At 43.0% G+C, this 23015-nt stretch overlaps 1 protein-coding gene across 6 annotated transcripts in view; it reads left to right on the top strand.

Moving 5' to 3' along the window:
* Nucleotides 1–23015, top strand: part of LOC125884046 (nucleosome-remodeling factor subunit BPTF-like) — a 55349-nt gene that overhangs the window by 28812 nt on the left and 3522 nt on the right. For 4 of the 6 annotated variants that reach the window (XM_049568782.1, XM_049568791.1, XM_049568826.1 and 1 more), the window contains 16 exons: nucleotides 239–464; nucleotides 902–1051; nucleotides 4524–4654; nucleotides 4941–5055; nucleotides 5836–6053; nucleotides 6830–7070; nucleotides 7193–7476; nucleotides 7795–7908; nucleotides 8084–8245; nucleotides 8734–8816; nucleotides 12561–12786; nucleotides 13034–13365; nucleotides 14085–14258; nucleotides 14716–14908; nucleotides 15578–15662; nucleotides 19135–19321. In XM_049568782.1, the coding sequence (XP_049424739.1) occupies nucleotides 239–464; nucleotides 902–1051; nucleotides 4524–4654; nucleotides 4941–5055; nucleotides 5836–6053; nucleotides 6830–7070; nucleotides 7193–7476; nucleotides 7795–7908; nucleotides 8084–8245; nucleotides 8734–8816; nucleotides 12561–12786; nucleotides 13034–13365; nucleotides 14085–14258; nucleotides 14716–14908; nucleotides 15578–15662; nucleotides 19135–19321 (2921 nt within the window). Of the gene's footprint in view, nucleotides 1–238; nucleotides 465–901; nucleotides 1052–4523; nucleotides 4655–4940; nucleotides 5056–5835; nucleotides 6054–6829; nucleotides 7071–7192; nucleotides 7477–7794; nucleotides 7909–8083; nucleotides 8246–8733; nucleotides 8817–12560; nucleotides 12787–13033; nucleotides 13366–14084; nucleotides 14259–14715; nucleotides 14909–15577; nucleotides 15663–19134; nucleotides 19322–22010; nucleotides 23012–23015 lie in introns of those variants that run through there. The other 2 variants (XM_049568817.1, XM_049568798.1) reach the window with 2 other exon arrangements.

A 23015-nucleotide genomic window follows, 5' to 3' on the forward strand; every position in this document is an offset into this window, starting at 1 on the left:
GGGATGTAGACACACTTGCTCTTTTTCAAGCAATGAGTGAAAGGTCGCCCAAGCCAACAGACTGCTGATGGTATCATTTGGCCAGGCAGCAAACGCACAAACATCCCTGTCTATACCAAGCTATACCACTGTATCAGCTCACTTCTAGTCGACAGATTTAATGTGTTGGCAGTTCTTTTGAATACTTCTGTCATTGGTTTCTATGTTAATGTACTGACTGACTTTTATACCATCTCAGAAACGTCTGGAGCAGAAACCCGGCTCAGTCACAGCCACCCCAGCAGGGACTCCCGCAACACCCGTCGCCACGCCCAAAGTAATCGTCGGCTCAATCTCAGGCCAGGGCACCCCCAGCACCAAGGTGGTACTGTCCACCAAGATGGGCACCCCCGTCACATTCCAGCAGAACAAGAACTTCCAGCAGTCGTTCGCCACCTGGGTCAAGCAGGGTCAAAGCACACAAGGTACTTTATACAGTAGTGTAACTAAAAGCCAGTTTGCTGTCCTTGAGTCTGGTGGAGCTGCAAGGAAGCACAGTGTAATCTTTGTTTTTACCTAAACTGAGGGGCAGAGCATGTCACAACAAATCACTAGACATTTGTTCACAAGAGAGACGCTATTCACCCTTGAAGTTGACACTGAGTATAGTCTGTAATATATCTGTAACTCAAGATGTGTTCCTGGATTGGTTGTAATGAACTAGTCAGTACTGACATGTTTCTACAACAAAGTGTGAAGCTTCCTGAAAATCTGGTTTTCTTTTTCATGCATATGATTGTGTTTTAAGCCTGTTGATTTGCCGTGGGGGATATTAAAGTTTATTAAAAAATAGTAATGATATTGGATTTAAAATAGTAACAGTATTTATCGTAATATTTTGTTTGTTTGTTTGCTTCATTAGGAGCGGGCACGGAGACCTCCGTAGCCTCGTCTGGTGGGCACACCTTCCAGATTACAGGAACCTCAGTGGGCGGAAAGGTGGTGACCACCAAGTTACCGCTGCCCGCCAACAGCAAGATCGTCACAGTCAATGTGCCAACTTCACAAGGAGGTACGGCGGGTTTTAATAAGTCACACCTCTGAGGCAGACGGAGGGCACAAATTACATTTATTCAGTGTGTAGATGTTTCTTCTTTCCATCTACCACAGTTTGGGGATGCATGTATGTTTGTGTTTTCATTGCTTCACCTCGGACCCACAGCTGAGACGTTTCAAAGGTGTCAGAGGAGCCAAATTAGATCTGGCTCATTAATTGGATGCCATTGTAAGCAATTTAACGTGCCAACCACGCGCACAGCGCTGTAGAAGTACTGAGCCTGTCTTCACTCATTTCAAATGTTACTGGTGCCAGCGACCGCAGGCCCAAATATTTTGAAGTCTCCCTATTAGACACAAATTAGACATTCCTCTGTCCTTGATTGCCACTGTCAGTGAGCCAAGGACACAAGTAGACGGTCGGTTTAAAGGGCCACATCTTAGCAGAACTATGGGGCTCAAGTGTTCAGCCTTATTAAACACACTGGCCTCACTGAATCAGTCACACAGCTGTCACAGTTAGTTTGGCCATGGTGTTAATGCAGCCATATTTTTCTTTACATGCTTGAAATCAGGCACTTCATTTAGCCAGGTTCAGACCTCAGAATTATCACTCACATTCCCAGTTAGTTCAGTGATTCCCTGTTAGCTTTAATTTGCGAGTTTGTCCTTTAGTGATGTTGTAGATTCATCCTAAAACATTTTGTTTTATTGAATATATTGTAGCACTTCTGATGGCCTTATTGCATGTCAAAATAAGCAACCAAGGAGCCGAGGAGTCTGTACTGCAGCTGTCAACTGTGTCAATCACAGCTAAACAGTACACTAAAATATGTTTCTGAAAACATTTGAGGTGAAAAATAGGCAATCCAATTACAGGATCTTGATTCATATCTGATCAGAGCTGCCTAGTTTGACAGTTTGGCAGCAGTTCACGAGCAGTGATTGACTGTGCCACAGTAGATTGCAAATGCCATTAGATGCATATCTGAATCATCATTGCAGCCAAGGAATGACTCTAAGAGAAAAAAGTTGTACTTTTTAACCATGGAAAATCATAAATTAAAGCTTTTAAACCAAATTCTTCACAACCGGAAATGCTCCAGCAGGAATATGATCCGAATTCAAGGACATCAGCAACCAAGTTTATGTTTCCCTGATGCTGACATGTAGCCGCAAATAAGGGTGTATTTAATATAAACACTTGCAATGACATGCATGGAGCAGGTAACCATATAAAGTAATCCATCACAAGCTACAGAAAAGCAGCTTGTGATGGAAAGCAAAATACAGAAAAGCATAAAAGGTCCTCTTTAAGCTTTTTGTTCCATCTGTTTCCAGCTGCACAAATGTAAAAGGTGCGACCATTTCAGAAGCAGTCAGTCACTCGCTGTGTTTTGTGCTACTGTAGCAGCGTGGTCTGCACCAGCCCCATTGTGGTGCCCGCCATGTGCCAACCTCATGCGTCAGCAGCTTAGTTTGGAGTGGCACATCATGTCTGGCTGTGTCCCGTCGGCATGGTAATCTAATAGAAAGCTGTTATTTTGGTTGGATGGTTTTTGGGATGGTAGACTTGTGTAGTCTGAAGTTCTAAATTCAGCCCTGCAGATTCAGGATTGTACTATCTTAAGAGAGGTGCTTTTCAACTTTTGGCAGCGTCAATATTGACACCGCAGGGATGAGACGATGGTTTGTACTGAGCACCACCTGGCCTGTCTGTGGTCCTGTCAAATTACTGGACGATGGATATTGCTCAACACTCGGTAGAGGTGGTCTGTCATGTTGGCGTGTCCCATTTAAAGCTGCTGACAGCTCTCATGTGGGTTACAGAGGTCAGATTCAGCTTTCTTTAAATCAATTACTGGACTACATGCTGCGTGCACAGGATGATTTTGAAATTCAAATGTGGCATTTAAACCAGAACAACATCCGATAGGAGAGGTTAGTCTGGAAATTTAGGAACCTTTTTAAGATGTACCCACAGATCAGCCAACTGATTTGGATTCACAGGTTTAAACTCTTTTACAGCTTTAACAACAAGTCAGTTTTATCCTTTCTGAAAAGCTGAGTAACAGAAAAATGTGGAGAGAACTGAAGAGATGTTAATTTTTTAAACATGATGCAATAATGATGGCACTAAAAATAGCATCTCAGTATACAGTAAATGTATCATTTAATACAGACTTGCTTAAATAAATCTTTGCATTCATCAGATGAAGAGAATGATTTTCACCGAGCATACAAAGAAAGTGATTTTTCTTCCCTTTGAAGTTACCATGAAGGAGAAACTAAGTTCAGGTGGAGTGTAACCATTTAATGGACATGTGTATTTATCCAGCATGACTGTTGGGCGCCCTGTTTGTTTTGGAAGGGCTTAAGGAAGTTAGGCAGGAAAACAAGTTTACCCTGAGGTCTGCTTCCCAGACAGGTAGGCCTCTATAGCGGGATTCCATTTTTCTTTTTTTCCCTCCGTCTTTTTGAATAAAAGTGGACCTCTCTACTCACCGGAGTCCCAACTCCCCGACCTCTCCAAACAGCCAGCCCATAGAAAAGCGTGTTTGATGTGTGTGACCAGAGCAGCTACTCCCCTGGTCTTACGACCGGTTTTAACGTTCCTGTTTGAAGAGGGAAACCCTTGATGTATAGGTTTACCTGCTCGGTTGCGGTCGAAAAACCGCAGCGAGAAGGCAGCAGGAGGAAAAAGAACGACACTCTCATGGTTTCCATTTCTGCCATTGGCTTCACGTGAGCTCATCAAGGCACAGAGCCTGGCGAACAAATATGAAACGCTCCCTTTGTCAGGTTAAAGTTAAAAAGTAGGATCTGAACTCATGCATAATTTATCAGGGGGGTTCAGGTATGTTGGGGGAAACCCAACTAAGCTTTCAGTGAGCCTTTGAAGATTTTGTTTACCTGCTCAACTAATATTTACCGTTGCTGTGATCAAAAGCTGGCCATCGAGCAAGGAGAGAAGCCCACAAATAATGTATTGAGTTGTATCAATGCAGGACTTCTGTACAACTGCTCACTTGTGACACGCGAACATGTAGCCGCTGCTTCACATCAGTAATTGTATTACGATGTTTAAGCTTTTTCAAATGTGCTGGTGGATGTGTTTGATGTAGTAAAAGGCAGGTATCTGACTTGTAAACATCATTGATCTCTAAAAATATAAGCTTACAAGCAGTTCTGTGAGAATACAATTAAAATTGTATCTTTAAACCACACGTCTGTTTGTTTAAACTACCCTCGTAGATAAACTGTCCCTTCCTTGCAGCATTTTTCTCTCTGTCTCTTACTTAACTTCACTTTAACGTTTTTCCTTGTCATTTCCTCATCTTTCTACCAGTTATGTTCTTGTCTTGACTGATAATTAAAATTGACAGGCTGCTTCCTGGGAAACCTTGACTTCGCCCCATCCCTCTCCTCATGCCTCTCTCTTCTCATTTGTTCACTCTGGTATCTTTCTGTTTCTCTTTTCTCTGCAGGTGTGGTTCAGCAGAAAGTGCTGGGTATCATTCCCTCCAGCACAGCAGGCGGTGCTCAGACCTACACCACATTCCAGCCCCGCACCACCACGCTCAACATCAGGCCCAATACCCCAGGCTCCCAGCAACAGGTACATCCACCTTCTCCCTGCTCTGAAGTGTCTATAGAGTTGTTTTGACTTAGTGTGTTCATCCCCTATGTGATCTGATTTTGTAGCCTGTGCTGTTGGTACTTTTTAAACTTTATAGAGCTGGTTATATCTCCATTTTCTCTGTACATAATTTTATAGAATATAATGAATAATTTTTCATCAGCTCCAGGTGCGCCCCTCTGCACCTTTTGACCTCTTTTTTATCTTTTAAAACGCTGGGTTGAAGCAAACAATTAATAATATCTTCATGAAAATATCCTTTTAGGTACTGGCAGCTGGTGGTCAGATCCGTCCAGGCATGACAGTGATCCGAACACCGATCCAGCAGACAGGACCAATGGGAAAGACAATACTCCGAACACCCCTCATGGTCCAACAAGGTAATGCACTCTTTGTGAGAGACTGACTTCTTTTCAGTTGGAAAACCTTAAAGAAATACTGCACACTGCAGGGTGGTGCCCGCCCACATCTCCTGGAAGATTTCAATGGAAAAATTCCAGTCAAATATCATCTGTTTTTATTGAGCTTAAAAAGCAATTGATAGGCAGGCTATATGAAGTATGACATCATCATGGCATGTAGATTCATAATTTTTTCTTTTGATTTATAATCCAAATTCAATAGACTTACATACATGGTAATGCTATTTTAAAACTAGATAGATATGACGCTAGCCTACGTTTCTTGGTGCAACACACAAATGCAAAGAATTTCCTTCAGCTTTAGACCTACATTTTATCAGATAAAATCAATAAGAATAAAAACTATTTGAATGAAAAATACATGTAGGCCTATCTGGCTCACAACATTTTAACTACGGCATGCGGCAGTTGACTTGAAAACAAATCATTTCCATTCGCTATAGGCCTTTTCTCCTATTATCTCCATTATGACCAGAAGACATTTAAATATGTCAGACTGCGACAGATTTATTTAAAAAAAAACTGATAACCTAAACCCTTGCATACTGACAGCATGGGACTGTTTCATGCCCTCTTTGTAAATCAGTGCATGGGCGGGTGTCTGTGAGTGTGTAATCTCCCTCCTCTTGCTAAATTCTGAAACTACAACAGCTGTCCGGAGCAGATTAGGGACCTTTAATGTCTGCACATATGAAACTCTAGTTAAAAGTACTATCTTTATTCACCTTTCTCTTCCAGGTCAGGGTGGACAGCAAGTGGTGACGCAGATCATTCGTGGCCAGGCAGTTTCCACAGCAATATCTGGTGCCAGCCCTGTCGCCACGGTTACCGGCCAGGGGACAGCCAGCCCCACCACGGCAGGACAGGCGGCAGGCCAAACACCACCCGGCACCCCGCGGGCGCAGGGGCAAGGCCAGGTTAAACTCACCCTGGCGCAGCTCACCCAGCTCACACAGGTTAGTGAAGGACAGTGAAAATTCCCAGATGTCTTGTGTCACACTGCCCAGATAGCAATGAAATTTGATTTAAAATAAAGGATACCATGGCCTGTAACTTGTTATACAAATTATTTGATCATATCAGACATGTACACTCCTTTGGAAAGTGTAAGATTTATACACAGTATTTCTCCACATGTTTTCCTTTAATTACAGTAAGAGGAAAAAGACATTCAAATGGGGAAGTATTCAGATTAATTCATTGATCTTTCAAAGATATGAACTATAACAAGTATTATTTTAGCCTCAGCATGAAAGGATGATTATAAATTATGTGGACGTCCATGTCTCCACAGAAATGGAACACGTATGATCTTAATTTTGAAATGTCGAGGCTACTTAGGTTCTCGGGAGTTCAGTTTTAAAAATTTCTACCAAAACAATTTTGCTTTTAAAAGTCAAAGACCCCAGTATCAAATATACGGTTTAATGGGCTTTAACCACATCCCAGCAACAGTTCATGACCCAGCTCAAGTTCTCTTAGAGGACAAAGGGAAACTCTCCAAAAGCTTGTGAGAGACAGAGCCCCCCGTCTGTGGTGGAGCCAACAACTACAAACACTTTTACCAATCTGAAACAAGGTTTGAGACTGTGTGGGGGAAAATGGGATAACTATCATTCATTTATGCTTTGGATAATGGGATGTATCCACCTTTTATTACCAAAGGCAGTTTCATTTGTATTAAGACTGGAAGGTACAGTGTGACTCACCTACTCCTCTCTACCTCTCGTAGAAGCAGCAGGCTGGGTCAGGTGTGGATCGGCAGCCTGGTGTCAGTGGTACCCAGCAGGCTCTGACGGTGATGGTTCAGGGACAGGGCCAGACCACCGGCCAGCTGCAGGTCATACCTCACGGGGTCACGGTCATCCCAGGACCCGGACAGCAGCTAATGCAGGCAGCGCTGCCCAACGGCCAGGTGCAGCGCTTCCTCTTCACCCCTTTGGCCTCAGCTGCCACACCCACATCAAGCACAGGTAGAAGAAACAAGCACTGATCACTGGACAGACAAACTCTCAAACTGCAGACAATGAGGGTGACATTTTGATGATGACATTCTCCTGCTCACCTCTGATCCTCTATCTCTCTTTTTCTCCAGCCACCACAGTCCCAGGCCAGCCCAACTCCACCTCCACCAAGACCCCAGCCCAGCCTGCCCAGCAGGCTGCCGCCCCCGTCCAGGCAGGCGCGATCCCCTTAGCCACCACCAGCACCCCTTCGTCGGCCACCCCGCAGGGCCAGCTACCCCCTCAGACGCAGGCTCACATGCCCATTCAGTCTCCCACCTCGCTGCAGGTGAAAACGCAGGGAGGAACCGCCCAGCTGCAGCTGCAGCAGACGCCCCAGCTCATCAGTATGTCTGGACTGCAGCAGCAGGTACAGGTATGATTAGCAAAGAGACACTATGATACATTGTCAGCTACGAAGTCACTCCACTTCCCAAAACAGCTGTAGCTCAGATGACCTTGAACAACTTAGCAACTGCTCGGGTGATGCCACATAGTGTCCGGCAGACTTCAAACTATAAAACTTAGGTCATGCTATGAACTGCTAATTTAATAGATCCAGCTATTCTTAAGGTGGCGCCCTTTTAAATGAAGGGTGACATTAGGCTGACAGTGTGATCTAACTAATCCAAAACAACCCTGGTTGTCTTTTCAGCTTTGTTAAATTTGTGTATCTTCCGTGTTGTGACTGCAGGTGTTGGCGCAGCTGCAGGCCCAGCAGGGTGGAGGCTCACTGCCACAGCACATCAAACTGCAGCTTCCTATCCAGATACAACAGACCGGCACCACCTCAGCTCAGGGAGGACAGGTAGTGCAGCAAGCCTTCGAAACCAGACCCTAACTAAAATCACCTTCACAGGACTTTGTTTAACGGTTTTGGTCCTTTGAGGAAAACAAATCAGAAAATGTTCTGTGCACTGTTTCACACATTTAGACAGAGTAATCCAAACTGTATACCTCCTCACACCATGCTGTCTGCACAGATTGGGAACGTAGTGACCATCCAGGCAGCTTCTGTCCAGGAGCAGCTGCAGAGAATCCAGCAGCTCAGAGAACAGCAACAGCAGAAGAAGAGACAAGCCGCAGAGGCCAAGAGAGAGCAAGCTCTCAACGCAGCCAGCCAGAGCGACATCATTCAGAAACAGGTGTGTGTGTGTCCGTGTGTGTGTGTGTCTGTGTGAGCTTGCTCAGGCGCCCATCAGAGCCAGGCCATCCGTCTCTGTCCAAGGCTCACTCTCTTCCTGCCATCAGTACATAAACAGTCACCATCCTCCAACCCTCCACTAAGGCTGCGTTTGTTTTTACAGCTCGGGCCCTGTCTCTGTTTGTTGAGCTTAATTCCACTGCTACTACTGTGTGCATATGTGTGTGTGTTTTCACCTGTCCCTGTGTGTATTTGACACACTATACTGTCTGGTCCATTGCTGTAGATATTTGTAGTACACATTAAACATCACTAAATACACAAAGGGTTGTCACAAAGTCCAGGTGATTGTGTGTTTTTGTTTCATTTTGTACTTTTGCCACTCTTTTTTTCTGCTTCACTGTAGCAGTTTCCTCTCACACCATAAATATCTTTCCTCTTGCTTAACATGTAGTTTGTTCTGACATCTTTCTGCGGGGTGTGTTTCAGGTGGTGATGAAGCAAAACGCTGTGATCGAGCACCTGAAGCAGAAGAAGACAATGACGCCTGCAGAGAGAGAAGAGAATCAGAGGTTTGTGTCCAGAAGTTGTCATTCTGTGTGTGTTGGGTTGGTTCTGTAAGAGAGATTATAGGTATGATATTTTGCATGCATTCAAAGGTGTCATTTCAAGAGGGAAAAGAGCACGCACACCATAGACATGGAAAGTAGCACAGAAATTATGTTTAGAGTCATAATCTGTAGGACACTTATTCTTCGTTCAGTTCTTATGTACCCGTGTTCTGATCATATGGATCTCACGTGGGCCGCCTGTCCACTGTCCTCTCCCCTCTTCATTTGACTGTTATCCAAACACCACGTTGGGAGGTACTACACAGCGTGGGAACTTTTGGGTGTGTAACCACCAACAGCTGCATGCACTCACTGTGACCCTACAAGCATGAACACAAAGATGTATAAATGAGAGGAGTTGCACAATAAAATCACACAAGGCCCCTCAAACCTTACACCAATTTGTAGGGATGCAGCACTATATTATAAAAAGTCTATTAGCTTGGCATCATTTGCCAAATAATTCAAGTGGAAACAGACAATGTTTTCCTCCCTAGTGTTTCCAAGTGGTATTATTGTTGGCACCAGGTTGTCTCAAAAACAACTGGATTGCTTTCACATTTTTTCAAAGCCTAGCAACTATCACAGTTTCCCAAAATTACTTCAGTTGTTCCAGTGTCTGCATTTCCACTACTGGGCATAGTAAAGATGCAAAGTCCTTACAGTGATACTCTTTGGTAATTGGGGATAGCTACCGATAGCTACTGGAGAAAACAAAAGTGCTGTCCTCCTCTTGTTTTAATTGTGCAGTGGTTGAGGCACTTCTTTTGTGTCATAAATTGAACCTACATTTTTCCAGAATATTGTACCCGGTGGCAGACAGCACTGCACAGTAAAAGCGAGCTTAAAGTGATGGTGTCATTATTCAGTAGCCATTGCATTTGCAGTTAGCATTTATTACATATTGATAAGTTAAAGCAAAACCTTGTCTGTCTCCACTGTAAGATTAAAAAAAAAAAAAAAAAAAAAAAAAGCAGCTTCCCTCTGAGTACATATGGTGTACATACGGTGGAGTGGGATTTGTGGGTTTCAGTTTATAAACACAAAATTCAAAGTTGGCCACTCCTCCCTGGCTTCTCCTGGACACGTGCTTATGATCTGGAATGTTGCTATAACGTTTTTATAGAGTCCCGCCCTCACACCATATGCGCTGATACTGGCAGGTGACCAAAGGTTGATGCCCAGAAGCATCCTGAATACAGCAAAATAAAAAAAGAAACAGACACTGCCAGTCCTCAAGCACATCTAGTGGATCATATGATGATTGTGCTGGATTATTTTCATATGATTGTATAGATTGCTTTTAGGAAAATCCTCCTCATTCTGCCTTTGATCTGTTAGCACTCCACTGACAAGTACTACTGTTGGTGTACTGACACTGCTTTGTCAAGACCAGTTGTTATTTCCTGAAGGCCAGGTACTGTAGTGCCCAAGAGACTTTCTAACTCTCTTAAGACCCACTGTGTCAAAATTTTATGTTCACCTACTTTTAACCTTGAAATAGGCACATTTTTTTTCTGCAGTATTGATACACCGGTACCAGCTGTGCTTTCACTCTCTCCCTTATTGTTAATGTTTACTACGGTCATTCAGCCGTTCTCTGCTACTAACAAAGAAAAGAAAAGTCGTTGTTGTCATGTTATAGCCGTGTGTCATGTCAATTTTTCCCTGTGTTACCGAAAATGATATGAAATATTGATATATTTTTCAAGGTATAATATCAAATTTAGAAGTTGTAGTATTGTGACACTACTAAGTAAAGTTAGGACCACTACAACTATCAAAACAAAAACACAATCTGTAAAATAGAAGTCATAGTAGTGGATTGTTTAGAAAGGTTTCCCTCCTGTTTTATATGTTGTAGGTAGAGTATACTCTGACCTACAGTTAACCCTGACAACCATGTGTTTATGTCCACAGACGGTGTGTCAACACTGTACCCATTCACACAAACCTGAAATACCAAACCCAGACTACCGTGACATCACTACAGCAGCTCTGTCTGTTGTCTGTCTCTCCACTTATTTTTCATCCTTTTTTCCATTTCTTCATGTCATCCTTCTTTCTCTCGCTTTTCCTTTAGAACACAGCTCGGTCAGTAACAACCTGGAACTCTGACATCAGCATGCGTGTGTTTGTGTGTACTGTTTCATTAGCCTCCTCCACTTTCACGCTGCATTTGCAGTGTGTACTTCAGTGGACACGCTTTAGGAACCGCGGCCCATCTCTGACCTCAGCAGCCAGCGTGTTTGTGCGTTATTCACACAAACGTGCACTGAACACAGCCTTCTGGCGCTGAACGTGAACCAACAGTTTTCTATGTTAGTTGTGAATGTTAGCGAACACAAGTGAACTTACAAGAGACACAGAGCCATGAAATATCTTGATTTACTGTAATATACTGACGTCTAGTTTCGTCAAATGTTTGTGAAGAGTTTCTACAGTATCGTCCAATTTTTTTTTCTCTTCTAAATTGCTTGATATTTCTTGTAGTTTCCTTTTTGAATTGCAGGAAGTTTTGTCATCACACAGTATAGGACTCTACACACTCTACACGCTTTGAATCCCCATGGGCATTTTACTTTGCTTGAATTTGTACACATGACCTTTCTTCCTCCCTTTCCCATGTTTACATGAGCGGTGTGGCTTCTCAGTCGTCATCTATCTGCCCATCTCTCACCATACCTCTCTTCCAACCCTCACGTCCACTCCCATGCTACTGAAGCACGGAGTCTCATACAAATAAACACTGGACAACCAAACATCCCTCTAACATCTGTGAGACACGTGGCCCAGTAACTCTGACTGCTTGGTTCTCACAGGGAGGATGACACAACGGCATCGCTTTTAGGTTCAGTGACTGAAAAGGCTATGTTGTGTAATTATGTGACTGGTCTGTCAAGTCTGCAGCCAGTTGCAACTGTTTTTTTGGAAGCTCCACCATCTGTTCCCTCTGCATGTCGACGCAGTACTTTTGGAAGTTGTTGGGAAAAGCAGTTCAATTTTTATTTCAGCCCTTGTTTGCTAGTTCACATCAGAGAAGGGAAAGATTTGGAGGCAGATAAGGATGGGATATAAGAAAAGTCTCAGTCAAACCCTGGACTTTGTAGTTAAATAGATTACTCACCAGAATACCTCAAGGACATGCGTTGAGAGAAATACCTCCATTGTTCATTGACACACACCGCTATTGCGTACATGTGGAAAGTTTCAATGTTCGCGTTTTTGAAGTAGCCAATAGCCATGCAGGTCTCACTCGCTGAAACATTGAGGCATTGTTTGGATTAATACTCCATCCTGCCCACTGGTGTGTCAGAGGGATAACTTTCTTCCTCTGTGACTTCGACTGTACTGACTTTCTGAATTCAAGATTCAGATATGTGATAATCCTTTCCCTCCCTGCTCTTTCATCCGCCTCTCTCAGCAGGAGTATTATGTGCAGTTTATGCCTTAAAAATACCCTGAATGGGCCACAGCCCTTTTTCACATGGGTCCTCATTAGACTGGATATTTCTTGACCTGTGTTTGAAGGCGAGACTATACGTACATTACTGTATTATAGGAGCTGTTCATTCGCAATATACAGCACTCTATTATTCTTGACAATATGCATTTATGGTCCTATAACTTTTCAAAGGTCAAGAGGACATAAGTCTGTAATTAATTCCTTTCCCATCGTCCTTTCTCCTGTCTGTGTCCGTCCAGGATGATTGTATGCAACCAGGTAATGAAGTACATCCTAGACCGGATAGACAAGGATGAGAGGCAGGCGGCCAAGAGGAGGAAGAAGGAGGAGGTGGTCGAGGCAAAAAGGAGATTGGCCAATGCCAGCAAGCTCTCCTCGCTTCTTTACCGGCACAAAGAGAGCCTCAAGATGGAGATCCTGAAGAAGCGGGCGCTTCTCGACAAGGAGCTGCAGCTAGAGGCCCAGGTATGAAGGCAGGGAGAGAGGTAGCAGAAAAATAAGGAGCGTAATCTGTGTTCATTCAAATATCATCCAACTTATACATTTTCAAGCAACAAGCAGCTACAAAAACAGTAAGGAGAAGAATACATAAAGCTTCAGACACTCAACATGATCCTTTGAAACATTATTAATCATAAATGACAGAATCTGAATTTTAAACATGCACTCCACCCCTTTTTAACCCCATTTGTCCTGTCCTTACACTCCTCAGGAAGAGCTAAAGAGGGACCTGTTGCGGATGCGAAGGGAGAAAGAGAGAGCTCAGGCTGCAGCCCAACAGGCTGCCCAGGCTGCAGCCGCAGCCGCCGCTGCCGCCCACAACCAGCAACAGCATACTCTGGCACACACGCATGGCATCACCTCTCAGCACCACCTCACCATGAGCGTCACCTCCACACACAAAAGGAAACGGGAAGAGGAGAGGGAGACGGCGACGTCAGCCAAGTCCAAGAAAAAGAAGATGATCTCGACAACAAGCACCAAGGAGAGCAAAAAGGATACCAAGCTCTACTGCATTTGCAAGACGCCCTACGACGAGACCAAGTATGATGATGCTCTCTGGAGTACTCTCTAATTAATATACTATTGACCCAGATGGTAGGTGTGGTAGAAGTAAGCCAATAAAAAACTGACTTAAATAGAGAATTCCTCAGTAACGAAAAATGTAATGGCCCCAAGTTTCGGTCCCTGCCTACCAGAAAGTCCCAGCTTCTAAAGTTGTATTTTGCAGTGGTCCAGAAACTATAAGGGTACAATTTACTGTCAAACACAAGCCTCCAGATTGCAGCAAGTGTAGCACATTCATTCAGCCTGTAAGCAAGCACTGGGTGTAGAATCAATATTAGGATGAGGGATGGAATTCCGTTCAAAGTTGATGTTTAAACGTCACCTATACAGCCACTTCCTGACTAGTAAAAACAGGGGAAAAAAGTGAAAACTATTTGCTAATTGCATCAATGCAGTCACGTACCAGAGGACAAACACCCCCAAAAAAACACAGTTTATTCCTGCATCTTGCCTTTCTGTCAGTCTGTTCCTTTTTTTTAACTTCACTTCACACATCACACAAAGAAAAGTACAAATGTAGTGGAAACATAAACATAAAAATGAGTGTAATCTATCGCATGACTACCTAATTTAAAACTAATGTTTTAAAAACCAGAATAAAGTTTGTTATATTTATTGACAAACTGTACACTAGTCGGTGTCTCCTGCAGTTAGACATAGTGACAACACCTTTTGTATCCTTTTTCTCTCCGAAGGTTTTACATTGGCTGCGACCTGTGCACCAACTGGTATCACGGAGACTGTGTGGGCATCACGGAGAAGGAGGCCAAGAAGATGGACGACTACATCTGTGTGGAGTGTAAACGAGGTCAGGAAGGCAGCACAGAGGAGCTGTACTGCATCTGTCAGACGCCGTACGACGAGTCCCAGTAAGGAGCTGCATGAGCATGTGTTTGTGTTTGTGTGCCTTATGCTGTGTTCACATGAGAGGCGATACAGCAACACGCTGCAAATCATTTTTGGTTCCGTTACTGTCTTATTTAGCTAAGCAAGCTGACACAGTGTGAGCTTTCTGAGCATTGTGGTGCATACAGGGATGCAATGGAGCAGTGAAATGTGATGTTAAAATGGGGCTCAGACATGAATCAAAAGCATAGATATTGTTTGACCAGATACAAACTTTAGATGGCGTACAGTCAAGGTGTTGAAGAAGCAGAAGAAAGTGTCCTGTGTTTGTCTGAGATAACTACAGCTCCTGTACATTAACCCACCTGTCGAACCATCGTCTCTTTTTCTTGATTGTTAACAACAATTTATTTATTTATAAAGCACTTTGAAATGTGGAGTACCCTACATCACAAGTTAAACTACTTTCCATCTTCCCAGGTTCTACATCGGCTGTGACCGGTGTCAGAACTGGTACCACGGTCGCTGTGTGGGCATCCTGCAGAGCGAGGCCAACCACATCGACGAGTACGTGTGCCCACAGTGTCAGTCGACGGAGGACGCCATGACGGTCTTCACGCCGCTTACTGACAAGGACTACGAGGGCCTGCGGAGAATCCTGCGTTCGTTACAGGTGAGCGTTTTTTGTAGCTGCACAAACACGTGTGCTGACAGTGTACGATTAACAGCAGTGATTAAAATATTTGTACCACAGTCAAGCTAGTTAAGGTCATTTCATTTACCTGGTATCCCTGGTTATGTTACGTTTTTATAATACAATGCTGACCAAAACAGTGGGTAATCTGAATTTTGGGGAGGTTTACTCTCTACGCCATCACTGCACATTTACTCTGCAGGTACTTGGACACTTTAAGCAGTAGCTAACGCAGCAGCAGCACTGTAGTGGTGGTTTTATTATAAGTGATAGAGCGAACAGTGACACAGCTCCTCATCGCCCCACTACAGTGTAAGAGCAGCAAACAAAAGTCCTCTGTGTCGGTCTTATCTGATGGGTTCATCTCCCCAGAGTGCTACTTGGACAGCTGCCTGGCCTCTGCATTTTTTTCTAGTTTCCCTTTCTTTTCTCCTCCTGCCTCCTCTCTCCTTTCCCTCTTTCCAGCAGTCTGTGTATGTGTGAGAGAGATGGAAGTGTGCAAGAAAGCAAGAGGGAACATCTGTGTTGACCCACCTGCTTCCAGTGTCATTTTCATGGTGCTGTTTGTTTTTCTTCATCGGTTTCAGCTTTCTCAAGTGTCTTGTCTTTCTCTTTATCTCTCCCTCACGGCCCCTCCCTCCTCCGCAGGCACATAAAATGGCATGGCCGTTCCTGGAGCCAGTGGACACAAACGACGCCCCAGATTACTACAGGGTTATTAAGGAACCAATGGGTGAGTGGAGGAAAAGTGTAAAAGCACACACACACACACACACACACACACACACACACACACAACACTGACAACAAGGTTTGTGATTGAATGTTTTCCAACTGCTATACTTAAGGAATTAGCCTCCAGTCCTGTTTGGGTCGATCCTACTCTGGAGCCGAGTCTTTTCTGTGTTCTTTATGCCAGTGAGAGCTTTTATGTGTGCACATATTGAGCATATTAAATGTTCTCACTTTTCCCCTCTTTTTTTCTGACTTGCTCACTTTTTTTCTCCACTGTTTCCTTTTGATAGCCTTTTGTACGTTGGCTGACGCAGGCAAACGGCACAAAACACTTCCATGAGGAGAGACAGGCTGCAGCTTAACAAATGATGCTTAATCACAAACACATACAAAAGTCCAAAACAAATACAACAACTGAAACATGCTGGAAATGGAAATGTTTTTGGTCGTTGTAGCTCATTTGCCCTTGTCAGCCAAAGTGCATATCAATGAGAAAAAAATCTAGAAATTCTATACAAATCTGAAGTATCATATAAATGTTACATGTTCTACATTATTTACTTCAGTTCAAAGTCCTTTTTTTTTTAGTTAGTATTTGTGGAAGAAACCCCCAGAAACAATGCTGTGAGACATTAAATGGCAAAGCAGCACAACAGTTGTCAGCGAGTCAAGCTGCTTCGGCCCTTGGCATCTATTTCAGTGACATTTCAGTGCAAAAAATGATCTGTCAAGGATTCTGATAATCAAATTACTGCTTAAGTCATTTATCAAGGTAAAATACCAGATATTAACTGTAGGGATGTGCCAAATATTGCAAAAAAACCACACATTCGGTATTCGGTGGAATAAGTTAAAAGCAAGGCCGAATAATAGCAGCGTGTTTTAATAACGCAATCAAACAGCTTGCCGTGATGGGCGGATCGCCACACTGCCGACATTTTATCCCGCCCGTCACGGCACTCGCATTTGCGACTAAAAATAATTTTGAGCGCGCAAAATAGGCTTAAATCATTCAGCACGCTATGCAAGTAGCCTACAGATTTCAACCACCAGCAGAAACGAAAGGTGAATACCACCGATTGTGGGTTGAACAGGGGTCACAGACACAGACAGTAATGTATTCCTGTCAAATACGGTGGCCATCGGCTTACCAGCGACGGAGAAGTTGGCTCCAATAATGTCGTCTTCTTGGCGTCATGACTGCCCAGAAGTACCTGAACAGCCGAGCCAGCCTAACACAGGTATGTGATGTGTCAGAGGAGAGCCATTCACGGCCCACAAACCTCACCGCACTTTAGGGACTGTTCTTTACTTATGAAGGGACTGTTCTTTACTTATGAAGGTGAGGAGGGTGGCTGGTTGATTTTTATTTTATTTATTTATTTATTTTATTTTGATCCCCCCTATGTTAATCACTGATTGATGCTGTTTTTGAAGTATGAATAAGTCAATAAGTAATTTATTCCATTGAAATATCATTGATGTATTATAGAAAAGTAATTTATCTTTTCATAAATGACAAAAGGCACATCTGCCTCATTTTTGCTGTGGTATCATGATACTACTCAGAACCATGATATTTTCTTTGGTATCGTACAGTGGGATCCAATTTTGGTACCGTGACAACACTAATCTGGAGGGGGTTCATCTGCAAAAACTAATGAAAAACTAAACAATGATATTCGGTCCTCGGTATTCGGCCAAGCATTTAATAATATTCGGCTTCGGCTTCAGCCACAAATTTTCATTTCGGTGCATCCCTAATTAACTGTATGAATGTGAGGACACATTCACACTGGTGCTATTTGGTCTGCTTTAAACAAACCCTGGTCCGCTTCCACAGATAATTCGGTTATTTGGAGTGGTGTGAACGCTCATTCAAACTCTGGTGCGGACCAAACGAGTGAACCCTAGTCCACTTGAAAACTGGGGGTCTTTTTTTTTTGTTGTTGTTGTTGTTTTTTGTTTTTGGACAGTCTATTGAGCAAAATGAGCAACTTGACAAAGTCACCTTGGGCTATTTTCCCTGATTTCTGACATTTTACAGACATGATAAATGGCTTAATAGATTATTTGATAATAAAAGGAGTCATTAATGTTGCATCCCCAGAAAATTTCATAGAAAATAACTGAAGGACCCAAAACAAAACATTAAAGGTAATATTAAAGAAAAGCAGTGATCTGTGCTCTATTTTCTGAAATCAGAACTCTTAAAGACTGAAAACATCACATCTTTTGTGGACTGGTTTTACTAATGTCGACATGCTTTTACTGTTGCACTTTGTGGCTCTGTTATGTAGGAAAAAATAAAGACCATGACTTGTGAATCAGCACATCATCAAGACTGGGATTGTGAGCAATCCCTATTCGGAAGATCAAATTGCCTCAGTAGTGCTGTTTTCTTTTCATAATTGCTTTAGGTTACTGGAAGCAACAGCCACTCTCTATATCTTAAACTGTGCAACAAGCCACCAGGAGGCCAGCCGGGAGGAAGCCCTCCAACTCAGATCAAACTGGCCATGTAAATGGGGACTTACGTCAGCAGGGCCTTTTTGAACTTCCACACAAACAAACCGTTAATGAGCTGCTCCGGGTCTGCCGGGCTCCCCGTGGAAAGGGACCAGCCCCACACTCAGCTCCTGTTGGCCCGGTCCTGGAAACTCTAGTCCTCCCTCTCCCTTCCACCGCAAGAAAAAGACCTTGTTGGTTTTCAAAAAAAAGGGGGAGTATTTGGCTGGTGTAGTTGCAGCCGTTGGTAGTTTTTGGAGGGTTTTGAGATGAAATCTGATGACAGAGAAGAAGGAGGTCTTTGATATTGACCATGAGGTTTGTAAGCCCCTGGCCAGCTGGGTGGGGGTTAAGGAGGTTAAGAGTCGGATATGTTTGTTTAAAACGCAGCCTCGGGGACGCCATGCAGAGCAAACCACCGGCAGCAGCAGATTATATGAAGCCTCGGTTGTTAGCTTCCTTGCTAACTGTTTTTTTTTTTTTTTTTTTATTCTTCAGTTTCTAACTTAACCAGGTTAGTAACACTGAAAGCTCCTTTTTATGGGAGACCTCGACTTGGAAGCACTCCTTTGACACTCGGATAATGACGCTCTCCTCAGGAATGACAAATCGGTCAGATCTCAGTAACTGATCTGGAAGGCTGAGAAGATCGAGGTTAAAGCTGGCAGAGGTTTGGGATTTTTGCTGTCACATATAAAGTGATGAACTGTGCTCCCAGGAAACATATTTGAATGTCTGTCAAACACATGCCACATAAGCTGCAATTACTTTGAAGCAGGCATGCTGATTTGTGGAACAAAGTCGATGAGAGGAGCCAGATATTTATCTGCTGCTTCCGCTTATGTGATGTTTGTCCCTGGCAAGAGTTCACGATTAAATGACCATGTTTTTCTAGTCATTTCTGTTACATACTGTACATACAATCGTTAACCAAATATATTTCTTTAATCCCCTTTTCTTAGACCTTTCCACCATGGAGGAGAGGATACAGAAGCGCGAGTACATCAAGCTGACAGAGTTCGTAGCGGACATGACCAAAATCTTCGACAACTGCCGCTACTACAACCCCAGTGACTCGCCCTTCTACCAGTGTGCCGAAGTTCTGGAGACCTTCTTTGTCCAGAAACTGAAAGGGTTCAAAGCCAGCAGGTAAGATGGGGATAATGATGATGGTCAGCATTGATTGGGAAACACAAAAATGGCAGCAGGTGACTTTGGGGAAAGGAAGGCAGTGGAAGAGAAAGAGACCAAGGTTACGTTCATACTGCAGACATTTCACATTGGTTTCTCAAATCTGACAAACTGTCGGCGCTGTTATTTGCAAGTGATCAGATGAGATATGTGTGTCGAGACTCCAGACATCACTAACATATCTGCATGGGTTGCTGTGGTAACGATGTAGGCATCGGCTACTACCTTAGTGACGCTGCTTCCTAACAGAGAGGCATGAAAAATGGAGGTCCCTTATTTCTTTCTCCAAACAATCACAGTACAGCGCTCCTCTGTCACACCAGACACACTCAGTGACAGAGCAGACCAGTACACATTACGATGTCCCTAGCTGCAGTCATGGCGGGCTTCACTGTACAGTGAGAGCTGTGGTGCCATCTGCAGAGCACTAGCTGGTTGCGAGTGACACTTTGAAACCCAGTTTGAGCTGCCACAGCATCTTGACTGAGACACATCTGTAGAAATCTGACTGATACTGCATTTCAAACCACCTCTAAATATGGTCAGTATTTTTGTTTTTTTTTTGCTGTCCACACTTTGTAAAATAAACCTATATACAATCTGGACAAGCCAGAAAACCAGATCTGGGCCGTCAGTCTGAACAAGTCATCAGCAGTTCCAGCTGTGTAGCTGACGCCAACCTCTGACCTCCTTGGAGGTTGGGTAGATACACTTTCTCCAATGAGAGCAGTAAAATCTAACCTCTCACATCAGATGCTTGTGGGGTTCATTAACTCCTTCTTCTCTTTGATTTCCTGGGTCACCATCTTGTGCTTCCTCTAAACATTTAAGTCATATTTTTGTTACTGTTGTTTTGGGGTCATGACTGAATGCTCGTCCAACATGCAGGCTTTTTCTGTCCCCATAGAGAACAAATCGGCATAAAACACCAACACAGTTCACATTGAAAGAAAAGCAAACCATGGCTCTGCATGGGACGCATGCCTTTTCCTACCCTCCCTACTCTTTTTTTCCCTGCAGACTGTATGAGCTTTCACTCACACCTTTGATCCTGTACAGTTTCATGTTGGTTGTATCTTCATTCAGCCTTCAGTCAGCTGATTTTCCACCCACAACAACATTTCTGCTTCAGCTTTCATCGTGTAATGAAGACGTATTTTTCTGCTGTGTTGTTTTAATGGAGTTCAGATTGAGCTCCTAAAACATATGTTAAGGAATAGTAAGTTGAAACTAAAAAAGCTCAACATAAGCAATTTGGTGAAATGGCAAAAACTTTACAATCGATTTGTGCCACATAGGCTGGAAAGTACAAGAAATTAGAGCTTGACTCTGCCAGATCTGGGCTGTTTTGTTCATCTGAGTATTTTCCAAATCCAGTTAAAGCGATGTTTTACTCTTTTCATTATGACCTTAATGCTATTACTGCTGTTCCTGCCTACACTGTAGTAAGGAAGCAGTCAATAAGCCTTAATAACTCCACTATGATGTTGTGCCTCTGAACTCACTTCACTGCATTGCCCTCGCTGCATGATGTGATTACTGTAGGTGGATGCACACTGCAAGATTATAGCCACAAGTTGATTTATATGTACATACAATGCTAGTAGTTTATTTGCCTTTGCTGTATTGCAATTTGTTGATTTACTGAAGACCAAGCTGAACATTTAATGGTGTGTTTAAAGGAGCCGTATGCAACATTCAGAGTATATCTATAACTCACAGTCAAGGGTGAGACTGTCTGCACATGGTTCACAACATGGAGGTGGCTGAGCTGGCAGCTAGCAGCTGACAGAGCTAACGTTATTAACCAGGGGGTAACGGGAGAGTGGTGCTACACTCCTGCGAAGTAGAGCTTAGATCGGGCCCAAGAAATCCAGCCCAACCCCACCCGAGCCCGTGCATGTTCTGTCCGGGCCCGGCCCAGCCCGCCCCTTTAACTGTAATTATGAGCCCGAGCCCGGTTTAAACCCGACATTTTATGATAGGATACGAATATGGACATTGAAGGCTGACTCTCGTCTTTCTTTCCATGGCAAGCCTTCATCATATGCCTCTTAAGTGTCAAGGTCCCCATCTTTTTGCTGTCATATACCAGCATTGCGCTGCATTTGGTACGCTCGTCTTATTTTGATGCAAAGATTTGTACATTAGCAGGAATGTAGCGCAACATGGAAGTGAAAGCAGTGCTCTGTTTATTTAAATGTGTGTGTAAAAGTGCAATAAAAATATTTTGTCCCTAAAAAATAATGAAAAATCGTGATCTCAATATTGATCAAAATAACCGTGATAATCACTTTGGCCATAACCGTGCAGCCCAACCATCTTACCACAACAACACACAGGGGGAGCGACACTTCGTCCTCTGCTCAGGACGCCATTACTCCACTTTACCTGTACATAGCAGACTGAGGTTTGCTGCTATATTAACACTCTGAATGTCACATACAGATCCTTAACTGGAGGTGGTGAGATCTTAGGCTCGTGTCATCTCTACATAAATAATGTTTCCATCAGCATTTCAGCTCTGAGTTTAATTAGTTCATAGAGTCTTGTGGTTTGCATCCAGCTATGTGCCTAAAACGGTGATGTGCTTCACCCGCGTGTATTTACACCATCCATTCCCTCTCTCTCTCTCTTTCTCTTGCAGATTGTGATGTCAAACTCCTGGGTGCCGGGGTCACTCTTAAAACAAACAAAAACATAATTTGCTATCCTGGACGTTGCTGTTTTTACTTGTTTAAAACAGCGTTAAAAACTTTGTAAGAAAGTGCATATATTAAGCCACACTGTAGGTGTGATCCTTTTTTTATTTTAGAGGCAAAGGAAAGAAAAAAAAGTTTCTACTGTCATAATGGCAGCCATGTTGGTAACACAAAGCATCCAAGGGAAAATGTATTTTCTTACACTTGTTGCAACAGATGACTGATATTTTGTTTATGTTTGAGTTGGATATAAGACAAAATATGAGGTTTGTCATTCTCTTTCTTGAGATTTAGTTTTGAATAAAACAAAAAGCTATTGATTTTGATTGTAAAATCTGACTTCAGCTCCACACAAACACACACACACACACACACACACACACACACACACACAGATAACTTATCTTTTAATTTGACAACTGTTTATCATACTGGTCATAACATGCTGCAGCAGAACATTTTTACCTCATTTGTTAGTGGAGAATTTTTAAAAAGGCATGCAACATTTATTAGTTTCTTTTTATCGGCTGTACCCATGTATAATGTTATTTTATGTGAATATTATATCTTCTTGTGAAGGACTATTTTTATGTTCTAAAGGAAATAATGGTAGGATCTGTAAAGATAGATTGGAGATAAATGTAGCTTAGCTTTCCTGTTATAAATATGGCAAGCTTGACAGTCTCCAGTTTAAAATAAAAAGTCCTTGTACATACACTGTTGGGCCGACATCACATCACACACTTTGATAATGTTTCACCAACATGGCTGCTTGGTCTGCGTCAAAGTGTCTGACCCACTGGCATCCAATTCATGTTTTTGTTCTGTTTTTGTTTTTTTTGTATTTCCCCTAGTGCATATTTTTGTCATATTGTAAAGCTTTTAATAAAAAAGGAAACAACAAGAAGTTTTCCAACTGTTTTCTTCCTCCTCTCTTTGCCCGTCTCTGT

Source organism: Epinephelus fuscoguttatus, linkage group LG3 (genome assembly GCF_011397635.1).
Source record: "Epinephelus fuscoguttatus linkage group LG3, E.fuscoguttatus.final_Chr_v1".
Taxonomy (NCBI): domain Eukaryota; kingdom Metazoa; phylum Chordata; class Actinopteri; order Perciformes; family Serranidae; genus Epinephelus; species Epinephelus fuscoguttatus.